We start from the raw sequence: 12,669 nt of genomic DNA on the forward strand, positions 1-12,669 counted from the left end.
AGTGTGGGAAGATTTCCAGAGGCAGGTTCTCCTTCCCAAGGGCTGGAGCAGGGACAGGATTTTCAGACTCATTTTTAGTGATTTTCCAGCTCTGGGGAGTCCAGGCTGGGCCCGGAGCTGAGAGCAGGGGGATGCTGGAGAAGGGAATCCAGGGAGAGCTTCCAGAACATTCCAGGGCCTGAAGGGGCTCCAGGAGAGCTGGAATTTGGGAAAGGCCTGGAGGGGCAGGAGCCAGGGAAAGATTCCCACTGGGAAAGGGGAGATGGGGGTGGGATTTTGGGAAGGAATGAGGGTGGAACTCCCAGAGCAGCTGTGGCTGCCCCTGCATCCTGGGAATATCCGAGGCCAGGCTGGACACCGGGACAGAATCCAGCGTCCCCAGGATGTTTGAGGCCCTTTCCAGCCCGAATCCTGGGATTCTGGGGATGGATTCCCGGTGGATAACGCCGTGTGTCCGTGCCAGGCTGTACCAGCTCTCCAAGGCGGGGAAGCTCTGCGTGCCAGCCATGAACGTCAATGACTCCGTCACCAAGCAGAAATTCGACAACCTGTACTGCTGCCGGGAATCCATCCTGGATGGGTGCGTGGGGCTCCCGCAGGGAACGGGGAGGAATTCACACCGGGAACGGGATTCACACTGGGAACAGGGGGAATTCCCACCAGGAATGGGAAGGAATTCCCACAGGAATTCCCACTGGAAACAGGGAGGAATTCCCACAGGGAACAAGGAGGAATTCCCACAGGGAATGGGGAAGAATTCCCACTGAGAACAGGGAGGAATTCCCACTGGGAATGGGGGAATTCCCACTGGGAATTAGGGGAGTTCACAGTGGGAATGGGAAGGAATTCCCACAGGGAATGGGGGGAATTCCCATTGGGAATGGGGAATTCCCACTAGGAGCTGGGAGGAATTCCCACAGGAATTCCCACTGGGAACTGGAAGGTATTCCCATGGGGAACAGGGAGGAATTCCCACAGGGAATGGGGAAGAATTCCCACAGGAATTCCCACAGTGAATGGGGAGGAATTCACACAGGAATTCCCACAGGGATTGGGGAGGAATTCCCACAGAGCTCTGCTCTGCTGCCTTTGGATCATCTCGGCTCAATCCATGTGTCAGAGGAGAAGGAAATCCTTCCTTCCGTCAGAATTCCTGTCCTGTCCCTCCCCTTGGGATAAAATCCGCCCGTGTCCCGTGTGTGACTCAACATTCCCACCCTTCCCACTTCCCCTCTTTATCCCTTTCTTTTCATGGAATTGGGTGTCCGAGTCCTTCCAGCCCCAAATTCCGGCCCAGCGGGGCTGGGACAGGTTTTGTCCTTGTTGTGACATCGTTTGTGGCACAATCCAAGGAATTTGATCCAAGGAACGGGGAGCAGTGATGGGAATAACCATGGGAAATATGGGAATGGAATTCCCAGAGAAGCTCTGGCTGATCCATCCCTGGAAATATCCGAGGCCAGGCTGGATGGGGCTGCTTGGAGCAGCCTGGGATAACGGGATGGGATGGGATGGGATCCATGGGATCCATGGGATGGGATGGGATCCATGGGATGGGATGGGATGGGATCCATGGGATGGGATGGGATGGGATCCATGGGATGGGATGGGATGGGATGGGATCCATGGGATGGGATGGGATGGGATCCATGGGATGAGATGGGATCCATGGGATGGGATAGGATGGGATGGGATCCATGGGATGGGATGGGACTTGAGGACCTTTCCAACCCAAAAAAATCCTGGAATTCTGTGGAAACACCTCGAGGGGTAAATTGGGATTTGTCCCGGGGTCAGGGTGGATGAGAGCAGAGGTGCCTTAGAGCTGCTGTGGGTTTTTAGCTGAATTCCCATGAAAAAAATGAGGGAATTTCACCTTCCCTGCACCGCTAACCTATTTATTCCAGAGCTAAAAATAGCCTGGAATGTAGGACACGCTCAGGGAGGGAGCAGAAGGAAAGCAGGGGAAGGTTTGGGAAAAGCTCTGGGATTCTGGCAAGGAGCTCCCCCTCCCCTGCTGCTCCTGGGGCTCTTCCTCGAGGGACAACAAAAATCCAGTTTAAAGTGCTTCTGGGGAGGATTTTCCAGATTTTGGGAGTTGCAAAACAAAGGGCAAACGAATAAAAATCAACAACAACAACAACAAAAAAAAGGGGACTCCAAAGCCAAATTCCATCCTCTTTGTTGGAAGAAAGAAAGAAGGAAAAGGAAATTTTCCAAGCGGAAAAGGGAATTTTTAGGTGCTTTTCGGGTTTTTCTCTTCCCCTGGAATTTCAGGGATGCAAGGATCCAGCTGTGGATCCATCCTTGGAGCAGCTCTTGGGGCTGGGCTGGAATTCTGACCTTTAATTGTGATTCTCCTTTTTCCTCAGCCTGAAGAGGACAACAGATATGATGTTTGGAGGGAAGCAGGTGGTGGTTTGTGGCTATGGGGAGGTAAGGGACTCCGTTTTCCCAATTTTTCCCCAATTTTGCCCCTTTTCCCACCGGGAATTCCGTGTGTAAAATCAGCACAGCTTTCTCCACCCTCGGGGTCTTCACTCTGCACCTTCAGGACCCTCCAAACCTCAGGAGTTGGCCAAAAACCTGAAAGTTTTCTTCATTTATTTGTTATTCAAGAGGTGCCAAAACTGAATCTTTTAAAAAAAATATATATTAAATATTCAGAATATCTTTAATATCTGGATATCAGCATGCCCAGATATTGATACAAAATATATTTGTATAACTTTAATATTCTATTTAATCTGATTTTACTAAAATCAGAGGTTCTGCAGATGTTCTGGGCATTCCAGTGTGCTCAAGAGAGAATTAATCTTGATTTATCCCTTCACCCACCCTCTCTCCATGGGGGAATATTCCCCATTTCCCAGTTTTTCTCAGGACCAGTTCACAGCAGTTGCTGTGGGTGCTCTACTGGGATTTTATTTTAATTTTAACTTAATTTTTTTTTTAATTTTAAGGAATGGGCTCCGTTTTTCCTGCTGTAATCACATTTTTGGGAATTTTTGGTCGTTTACCTTGGATTCCCTGCACTGCCTGTGCTGGGCAGCTCGTTAACCCTCCGAGGTTAATTACCCCTAAAGCTTCCTGAGTGGGGCAAAGGCTCCAGGAGGCTCTGGAACTTCCCCTGGGATCTTTGGGATCTCCTGTTGTGTTGCATTCCAGACTTTGGGATGTTTTGGGGGGAAAAAACAATCCCTGGCACCAAAACCTGGGAGGTTTTAGTGCCTCTCTTCCCTAAGCCAGGCCTAAACCTCAGATTGCTCCAAACCCAGGGGTTTCACGCACAGAAATGGGGTTCAATCCCTCCAGAGGGCTGGGAAGGGGCTGGGAAGAGTCTCCCGGGGTTGTGCATCCCTTGGGAATTGCGAGCTCAGCCGCTCTCCGTCCCTGCTGCAGGTGGGGAAGGGCTGCTGTGCTGCCCTCAAGGCCATGGGCTCCATCGTCTACGTCACCGAGATCGACCCCATCTGCGCCCTCCAGGCCTGGTAAGGGCTCATCCCCCCTGGAATTCTCCGTTTCCCGGGAAAACCGCAGCCGGAGCCCGCTCGGTTCCCAAAGGGATGCCGGGGAAAAGGGCAGGGGATCCCTGTGGCCACAGCTCTGAACTGGGGCTGGGAAAGGGGTCTTGTCCTAAAACATCTCCCAGATTATCCCATCCCGTCTCAGATATCCATCCTCCCATCCCACCCCATCCCACCCCATCCCATCCCATCCCATCCCATCCCATCCCATCCCATCCCATCCCATCCCATCCCATCCCATCCCATCCCAGAAAAGGGGCCTGTCCTAAAACATCTCCCAGATTTTCCCATCCCGTCTCAGATATCCATCCTCCCATCCCATCCCATCCCATGGATCCCATGGATCCCATCCCATCCCATCCCACCCATCCCACCCATCCCATGGATCCCATCCCATCCCATCCCACCCATCCCACCCATCCCATGGATCCCATGGATCCCATCCTATCCCAGAAAAGGGGCCTGTCTTAAAACATCTCCCAGATTATCCCATCCCATCTCAGATATCCATCCTCCCATCCCATCCCATCCCATCCCATCCCATCCCATCCCATCCCATCCCATCCCATCCCAGTGAAGGGCCCTGCCCTACAACATCTCCCAGTTTACCCCAGGAGTTCAGGGATGTTCCTTGCAGGGATTTTTGGGATGGAGCTGCTCCCAGGGCTGTGCCCACACCTCACCCCGGGGGCGTTTGGGCTCCTGTGCCCCCCTCACCCCTCCCAGAGCCCTCCCTGGCACCGGGACACCCCAAAAAACGCTGACCCCCCCCCGAGATCCGACCTTGATCCCTCTGCACGCATCCCGAGGATCCCAAAAACACCCAGAGCCCCCCAAGCCCTCACTCCTCACCGGGTTGGTGCGGTGAGAGGGTTAACGAGCTCTAATTAGCAGAGCTGATGAACTTTTTTGGGCATTTCCAGCAATCCCTTTTCCCTGCACGAGGCAGCAGCAGCACGGGGCCCTCCTCAGGAGGAGCTGGCAGTGAGGGGAGAAAAAAAAACTCAGGAAATGGGGACAAGCAGCAGAAAAAGAAAAAAAAATTACCTTTTTTTTTTTTAGTAACTGTGATTTTGCAGCTTGTGAGAGACACAGGAAGGAGCTCTGGGAAGGATTGTCAACAAATCCCAAAAAAACCCCCTCGTTATCCCTGAGCTGGCCTTGCTGGGAAGGGCTCAGCACCTCTGAAGGTTCTGCAGGTGCCTCAGAAAGGATTTGGGGGTTGTTGAGAGGCACCTGCAGCTTTGTGGAGGTTTTTAGGATGCTCTGGATCCATCCCAAGCTGGATTCTGAGCGGATCCAGAGCTCCTGGATGTTCCTTGCAGGAGGAACAGCTCCAAATAAACCCATTGGGGTGGAAAATTGAGGTTTGACAGGACACGGGGAACCCCCAAAATCCCTCCTCACTTCTCCTCCCAAATGTCCCAAATCCTCCAGAAACTCCCAACGGCTCCGTGGCCCTTCAGGAAGTCAAAATTGGGATCTGGGCTCACTTTTTCCCCGTTTTTCCTCCCAGCATGGACGGATTCCGGCTGGTGAAGCTCAACGAGGTCATCAGACAGGTCGACATCGTCATCACCTGCACAGGTGCGGGGACAGGAGACAGGAAATCGGGGTTCACACCCCAAAACGGGCCCCAAAGGGGCAGGGCAGGGCATTTATCTGGGATTTTGGGCAGGAAACAAGAACGTGGTGACCAGGGAACACCTGGACAGGATGAAGAACAGCTGCATCGTCTGCAACATGGGGCACTCCAACACCGAGATCGACGTGGTGAGCGCGGCTGACAGCGGGGCCTGGGGGCACGGGGTTGGGGTGACAGGGTTTGGGGTGACTGTTTTAGGGTGATGGGGTTGGGGTGACACAGTTTGGGGTGACAGGGTTTGGGGTGACTGTTTTAGGGTGATGGGGTTTGGGGTGACACAGTTTGGGATGACAGGGTTTGGGGCAATGGTGTTTCAGACTGACATTTTTGGGATGATGGTGTTTGGGTGACGGTGTTTGGGACTGACAGCATTTTGGGATGATGGTTTTTTGGGGTGATGGTGTTTTGGACTTGACAGCATTTTGGGGTGACAGCGTTTTGGGGTGACAGCGTTTTGGGACTGACAGCATTTTGGGGTGATGGTTTTTTGGGCAATGGTGTTTCAGACTGACATTTTTGGGGTGATGGTGTTTGGGACTGACAGCATTTTGGGGTGACAGCGTTTTGGGGGTGACGGTGTTTTAGGGTGATGGTGTTTGGGACTGACAGTGTTTTGGGGTGACTGTATTGGGGTGACAGTGTTTGGGGTGATGGTGTTTTGAGGTGATGATGTTTGGGACTGACAGCATTTTGGGGCAATGGTGTTTGGGGCGATTGTTTCAGACTGACATTTTTGGGGTGATGGTGTTTGGGACTGACAGCGTTTTGGGACAATGGTGTTTTGGGGTGACAGCAGTTTGGGGTGACAATGTTTGAGGTGGAGGTGTTTTGGGGTGACGATGTTTGGGGTGACAGCATTTGGGGTGACGGTGTTTTGGGGTGACGATGTTTGGGGTGAAGGTGATTTGGGGTTACAGCAGTTTGGGGTGACGATGTTTGGGGTAACAATGTTTTGGGGTGACAATGTTTTGGGGACCCAGCAGCAGCTCTCTCTGTCCTGAGGAAGCCCCTGCAGGAGGTAAAATCCACCCCCCGTGTCTCAGACGTGTCCCAGCCCCTGCTGGATCCCGAGGGATGCGGGAAGGGACACCCGGCACCCCCAGCCCCGCCCTTCCCTCGGGATTTGGGAATCCTCCAGCCCGGGTTGGTGCCGTGGCACCATCAGGAATCCCAAAATCTGCTCACCTGTGCTTGGGGATGAGCAAAAAACCAGGGGAGCCTCACCTGGAGAATTCCAGAGAATTCCCCTGGGTTTGGAGGCATTTTCCGGGCTGGAAGGAGCGGCTGCAGCCACCAGGCTCCAGCTGGTGACCGTGAATCCTCCTCAGCAGATCTTGGGCAGGCGGTGGTGGAGCTTTGATGTGTTGAGATCATAAAACCAGGTCACAAATCGCCGAGGCCTCAGCAGTGTGGGATTGGGGTGGGACCCGAGGGATCGCTGCCTCTTCCCATCCCTTTCCTGAGGTGAAAATCCCTTTCCTGCCGTGACGTTTTCCAGGCCAGCCTGCGCACGCCCGAGCTCACCTGGGAGCGGGTGAGGTCCCAGGTGGATCACGTCATCTGGCCCGACGGCAAGAGGATCGTGCTGCTGGCAGAGGTGAGAGGAGCAGCAGGAATTGCAGCTGAGGGATCCCTCTGGCTCATGGAATTTGGCTCGTGGAATCCTTGAGGCAGGAAAACGCCTCTGAGACCACGGAGTCGTTCCCAGCCCTGCCAAAGCCACCACGTCCCCCGCAAGTGCCACATCCACAGGGTTTGGAAATCCCTGCAGGGATGGGCACTCCAAACCTCCCTGGGCACTTCCAGGGCCACCCTTTCCATGGGGAAATTCCTGCTGCTGCCCACCCTGAGCCTCCCCTGGCCCATCCTGAGGCCGTTCCCTCTCCTCCTGTCCCCGTTCCCTGGGATAAGATCCCAAATCCCCCCCGGCTGTCCCCTCCTGGCAGGGAGTTGTGCAGAGCCAGAAATCCCCTCTGAGCTCCTGGGATGAAGAAAAGCTCCCCTGTTTTAATTTCCCCCACTCCAGGGTATCTCCCACAGGCAGATTTCCACTCCCTAAGGGCAGCCACCCCACAGTGACAGCTGGGACACGGTTCCTGTGCCTCCTGTGGGGTCACAAACTGCCTTTGGTGCCCTGTTAACCACCAGATTCTGCTTCCCAGGGCCGCCTGCTGAACCTGAGCTGCTCCACCGTCCCCACCTTCGTCCTGTCCATCACGGCCACCACGCAGGTGAGGGGGACTCGTGCTGGCCCCGGAGCAGGCCCTGCCCTGAGGGACAGCAGCCACTGACCCGAGTGTCCTCTCCACAGGCCCTGGCTCTGATAGAGCTCTACAACGCTCCCGAGGGCCGCTACAAGCAGGATGTGTACTTGCTGCCTAAAAAAATGGGTAACGACGACCTTCCCGCTGCCTTCCCCTCCCGGCTGCTGGGCCGGGCTGGGAGGTGGCCCTGGGCTGGGTGGTGTCACTGTCACAGCTCGGGGGTGGCCCTGGGCTGGGTGGTGTCACTGTCACAGCTGGGAGGTGGCCCTAGGTTGGGCCGTGTCACTGTCACAGTTCAGAGGTGGCCCTGGCCGAGCTGTGTCCCTGTCACAGTTCAGAGATGGCCTTTGGCTGTGCTGTGTCACTGTTATGGATGGAAGGTGGCCCTGGGCTGGACTGTGTCCCTGTCCCCGTTCAGAGGTGGCCCTGGACTGTATCACTGTCACAGCTGGGAGGTGGCCCTGAGCTGTGTCCCTGTCCCAGTTCAGAGATGGCCCTGGCTGAGCTGTGTCACTGTCACAGTTCAGAGGTGGCCCTGGCCCAGCTCAGGGTCCACCAGCAGCTCCTTCCTGCTGGCTCTGGGCTCTGCCACAGCTGTGGAGAGCAGGGAGAGCCTCCCAGGGCTGTCCCGGGGGGCCTCCCCCAGCAGAGCCCCCTCCCAAGGACACCTGGCCTCCAAAATGGGCTTTTTGGTGGGAATTTTGAGGCAGGGGTGGCTCGTCCTGATCTTGGGGTGAGGTGACCCCTACCAGAGATGTCAGCTGGGTTCTGCCTCAGCCCGGGGCACTTGCTGTGGCCCCCCTGGCCTGTTGTGACCTCCCTGTGGTCCCCCTGGCCTGTTGTGACGAGGCCTGGGCTCCTTTCCCCCCAGACGAGTACGTGGCCAGCCTGCACCTGCCCACCTTCGACGCGCACCTGACGGAGCTGACGGACGAGCAGGCCAAGTACCTGGGGCTCAACAAGAACGGACCCTTCAAACCCAACTACTACAGGTGCCCTCCCAGCCCTCTCTTGCTGCCCTCTCAACCTTCTCCCAGTGCTCTCCCAGCCTTCTCCTGCTGCCCTCGCAGCCCTCCCCTGGTGCCCTCTCAACCTTCTCCTTGTGGTGGCCTCCCAGCCCTCCCCTGGTGCCCTCTCAACCTTCTCCCGGTGCTCTCCCAGCCCTCTCCTGATGCCCTCCCAGCCTTCTTCTCCTCGTGGTGCCCTCCCAGCCTTCTCCTGCTGCCCTCTCAATCTTCTCCTCGTGCCCTCCCAGCCCTGTCCTGCTGCCCTTGCAGGCCTCTGCTCCTCCTGCTGCCCTCGCAGGCTTCTCCTGCTGCCCTCCAACCCTTCTTCTCCTCCCAGGTGCCCTCCCAGCCCTCTGCTCCTCCCAATGCCCTCCCAACCTCTTCTCCCAGCTCTGCCATCTTGGTGCCCTCCCCACCCTCTCCCGGTGCCTCCCAACCTTCTCCTCCTCCTGCTGCCCTCCCAAGCCCTCTCCCAGTGCCCTCCCAACCTTCTCCTCCCAGGTGCCCTCCCCACCCTCTCCTGGTGCCTCCCAACCTTCTCCCACTGTCCTCCCCACCCTCTCCCCCCAGCCCCGGTGTTGGGGCCACCCGTGGGGTCAGAGGGGCCGGGGTCCAACCCTGCCCATCCCCGCGAGGATTCCGAGGGCTCTCTCTGCTCGGTGCCGTGCAGACACGGAGGGGCTGGCGCTGCCGGAGCCGTGACGGGAGCGCTTGGCAGGACAGGAGCCCTTTGTGCGAGGCAGCAGCTGTCACCCAGACGTGGCAGATGCCAGCGCCGTGCCACCAGCTCGGTGGCAGCGTTATTTTTAAAGTTTGACGGAGGATGAGGTGGCACAGAGCGGGCTCGGCCCCGGGGCTGCTCCCACGGGCTCAGCTCCGCGGCTCCTCTCCCAGCACGGCCTGGGCACATCCCCAAAATAATAATTTTCAATGGCAGCCTCTGGATCGCTTCCCTTTCCACAGTTTTTAGCCAGCACTGCTGTGAATTTCCAGCATGAAAATGAAATGGCTTTGCGCAAACGTGGATCTGCTTGGGAGGGTTTTCTCTGCAGGAAAAGGGTTTTTCTTGGCAGGCAGAGAGCACCAGAACACTCCCAGTTTGGGGATTACCGGGTTTTCCCAGATCCTCAGCTTTTTTCCTTGCAAAGTCCTGATGCTTCCCTGTGGCCATGGAGGAATTCCCTCTGGTTCAGTTCTCTGTGTCTGATTTTGGTCCTGGCATGGCCCAGCCTTGTGAGGAGCGAGGTTTGTCCCTGGTTTTGGTGTGTCCTGACGTGTGAGGAGCGAGGTTTGTCCCTGGTTTTGGTGTGTCCTGGTTTGTGGGGAGTGAGGTTTGTCCCAGGTTTTGGGGTCTGTCCTGGTTTATGGGGAGCGAGGTTTGTCCCAGGTTTTGGTGTCAGTCCTGGCTTGTGAGGAGCGAGGTTTGTCCCTGGTTTTGGTCAGTCCTGGCTTGTGAGGAGCGAGGTTTGTCCCATGCACAGAGAGGTCGGGATCCATTGAGGATCTCCAGGAATTCCCTGCACTGAGGGGGAACCATGACTCCTCCAACTCCCCGTGAGAACCGAGTCCCATCCTCAACCATTTCTGTCCTCGGTGTCTCCCCCTCTCAAAACCCACCGATGCCGGGGCAGCTCCTCATCCCTTCCCCACTGACCAAAGCCCCGATTTCCCTTCTTTTCCCAGATACTGAGTTCCTGCCGCCGCCGCATCCCGGAGAACCGCGAGGAGCAGCAACAACCACCCGAGTCTTTCTCAACTACTGTACAGGATGAAACCGCGCAAGCTTCCCACGCTAGAGCCGGGCTTGCTGCCATAGTCGACAGTGTGTTTTAGGTTATTTATTTATTAAATTAGAATACTGTTCATGTGGCCTCTGCCACTGGTGTTCGTCCTGCCACGGGACTGGGAGACGCTGGATTTTCTTTCCGTTCCTTTCATTTTTCTCTTTGGGTTCGTTCTTTTTCGGGGCTGGGAGGATGGGCAAGGCGAGGAGGAAGCTGCTGGAATCGAGCCGTGGAATAGTCCCTTACCCCTGCTCACCCCCGCGCACGGCGGGACCCGGCCCGGGAGTCGCTTTTGGTTTCCTCCACACCCCAGCGCTTCTCCGGCGGCACCGGATGATCCCGGCAGCCGGGGAAGCCAAAATCCCCGTCTGCTCCCGGCGCTGCCCCCCAGCCGGGAGCCGCCTCGGGAATCTGGCTGGGGAAGCCTCTCCGTGTGCCCTGGAAGTGCCCGGGGCCGTGCCCAGCCGGGGAACCTCGCCTTAGCACCGCCCGGAGCTGCGCCCGAGGGTCAGCGCCGGCCGCGGAGAGCCCCGAGGAGCCGGCGCCGCTCCCCCGGCCACGGCCCCGCGGCGTTTTCCTGCTGCTGTCGTTCCGAGTGCCAACCTCTCTGGATGAACCAAAGTCGTGTTCCCGGCGGGGCCGGGGCAGCCCCGGCTGCTGGAAGGGCCTCGCCCACCGATGCTGCTCACGGGCCCGGCGGCTCTTCCCACGCCAAGCAGAGCTCGCCGGCTGCCCGGCTGGGAGGACCCAGGTCCTTCTCCAGCCAAATTTCAGTCCTCATTGGAAACGTTCAGAGTTTTATTTTCTGGTCGTGTTTGTATGAATCTGGAAATGCCCTTTGGAATGTATGAGACGTCCGCCGGAGCGACCCCCACGGATTCTGTGCGAGGGGAGAGTTCAGCGTCACTGAAACCCTTCGGTCACCTCTAATCTCGATGTGTCAGAGCCGATGGAGAATAAATTCATCAGAGTTCCCTGTTTGATGCCAGGATGTCCCACCTGAGCACAGGGCAGCGTGACCCGTACCAAGGTGACTTCCCAAGTGTCTGACCGGAGTCACCTCTGTCCCTCACGTGGGGAACAACGTGATCCTTCTAAAATGAAACTGCCCAGCCCCGTGAGCACAGAAGCCTTTGTCCTCCCTCTTTGGTTCCTGAAGTCTCTCATCGACTGCAGATCCGTGTTTTGTCCTCCTGGGCTTCTTTGCCATCATGGAGAACTTTTTTTGTGGCAGCTCGTTCACGCACAAGGAAGAGAAAACGGAGGAATCACAGCCTCAAGTGCTTCCCACGGCTCTCGGGAGATTTGGAGTCAGGTTGGCCACAAATCGCTCATCTCCAGAGCAAACGTTCCCATGTGCCAGCTTATTCCAAGATTCTCCTCAAAATCTCTCAAAATCAGGAAGGAAAACCTTGAGAAGACCTTGAGGAAACCATGAAAAAACCTTGAAGAGACCTTGGGAAGGCGTCAGGGCTTTGAGAAGGCCCTGAGGAGACCTTCAGGCTTTGAGAAGCTTCCGCGTAGACTGCTCGCTAACCACAGACTTGAAATTCTCTCTGCTCGTTCATTTTACCCAGATCCTGAGAATTTTTTTTTTTTTGGGAAGAATCCCCTGAGCTGTTTGAAACGCCACAGCCAGGTCTTTCTCCCCGAGCTGGATCCTGGTCTGTGCCAGCCCCGCTGTTCTCCAGGAGCGTGGGAGCTGCTCCTGGCCCAGGTGAGACACAGCCCCGGGGTCACCGGGGCAGAGCAGCTTTGGGAAGAACGGGAATCCCAACCTAACCACAGCCACTTTCCCCTGGAAAAGGCCCTTTCATCCCAACCCCTCTCATCCCCAGAGCTCTGCACAGCCCCGGATCCCTTCATGCCCAGTTTCAACCCCCCCCTTTTATCTTCCAGGTAGATAGGAAGGGAAAAAAAAATAAATATATATATATATATATTAATACTAAAATCCCAACTGGCTTTTCCCACCTCGATTTTTAAAGCTCTTCTCCATGTTCTGCTTCTCCTGTAAAAGCTTTTTGGCTCGCTTGGCTTTTTTCCTAATCAACCTGGAATCATATCTTATGATCATCTCTAAATTAAACGTGTAATGGGGTTTGGTTTCTTTTATCTTTTTTTTTTTTTTTAAATGTAACACATTTTTCAAGACTTAGGAAAAAAGGAGATTTTAGGTAACACCAGCAAAATCATATAAAGGAAATTAATTCTGTTCTGAATTTTAGAGATAATAAGACAAAACCCGTCATCAGCAGTGAGGAAACGAAAACGTTGCAACCGTAACATTTCAAAAGGATGTTTTAAATATTAATGTCTGAGTGATTGTATTAGATCAGCAATAAAGACTCTGTAATCTCAAAACACGAATAAAACATTGGAAAACTCACTCAGCCCTCTCCTGAGCGTCCTTGGGGTCAGGCGGGGGCAGACCGGGATTTT

At 55.6% G+C, this 12,669-nt stretch overlaps 1 protein-coding gene across 3 annotated transcripts in view; it reads left to right on the forward strand.

The window, feature by feature from the left end:
- Positions 1-12,616, forward strand: part of AHCYL2 (adenosylhomocysteinase like 2) — a 75,845-nt gene extending 63,229 nt beyond the window's left edge. For all 3 annotated transcript variants that reach the window (XM_086886277.1, XM_086886279.1, XM_086886278.1), the window contains exons 8-17: positions 464-580; positions 2,373-2,436; positions 3,403-3,491; positions 5,044-5,114; positions 5,206-5,300; positions 6,671-6,769; positions 7,335-7,403; positions 7,484-7,562; positions 8,308-8,428; positions 10,127-12,616. In XM_086886277.1, coding sequence (XP_086742403.1) covers positions 464-580; positions 2,373-2,436; positions 3,403-3,491; positions 5,044-5,114; positions 5,206-5,300; positions 6,671-6,769; positions 7,335-7,403; positions 7,484-7,562; positions 8,308-8,428; positions 10,127-10,133 — 811 coding nt within the window. In that variant the 3' untranslated portion in view covers positions 10,134-12,616. The remainder of the gene's footprint in view (positions 1-463; positions 581-2,372; positions 2,437-3,402; positions 3,492-5,043; positions 5,115-5,205; positions 5,301-6,670; positions 6,770-7,334; positions 7,404-7,483; positions 7,563-8,307; positions 8,429-10,126) is intronic.
- Positions 12,617-12,669: the final 53 nt, after the last annotated feature.

Source organism: Cyanistes caeruleus, chromosome 4, assembly GCF_971803275.1.
Source record: "Cyanistes caeruleus chromosome 4, bCyaCae1.hap1.1, whole genome shotgun sequence".
NCBI lineage: Eukaryota > Metazoa > Chordata > Aves > Passeriformes > Paridae > Cyanistes > Cyanistes caeruleus.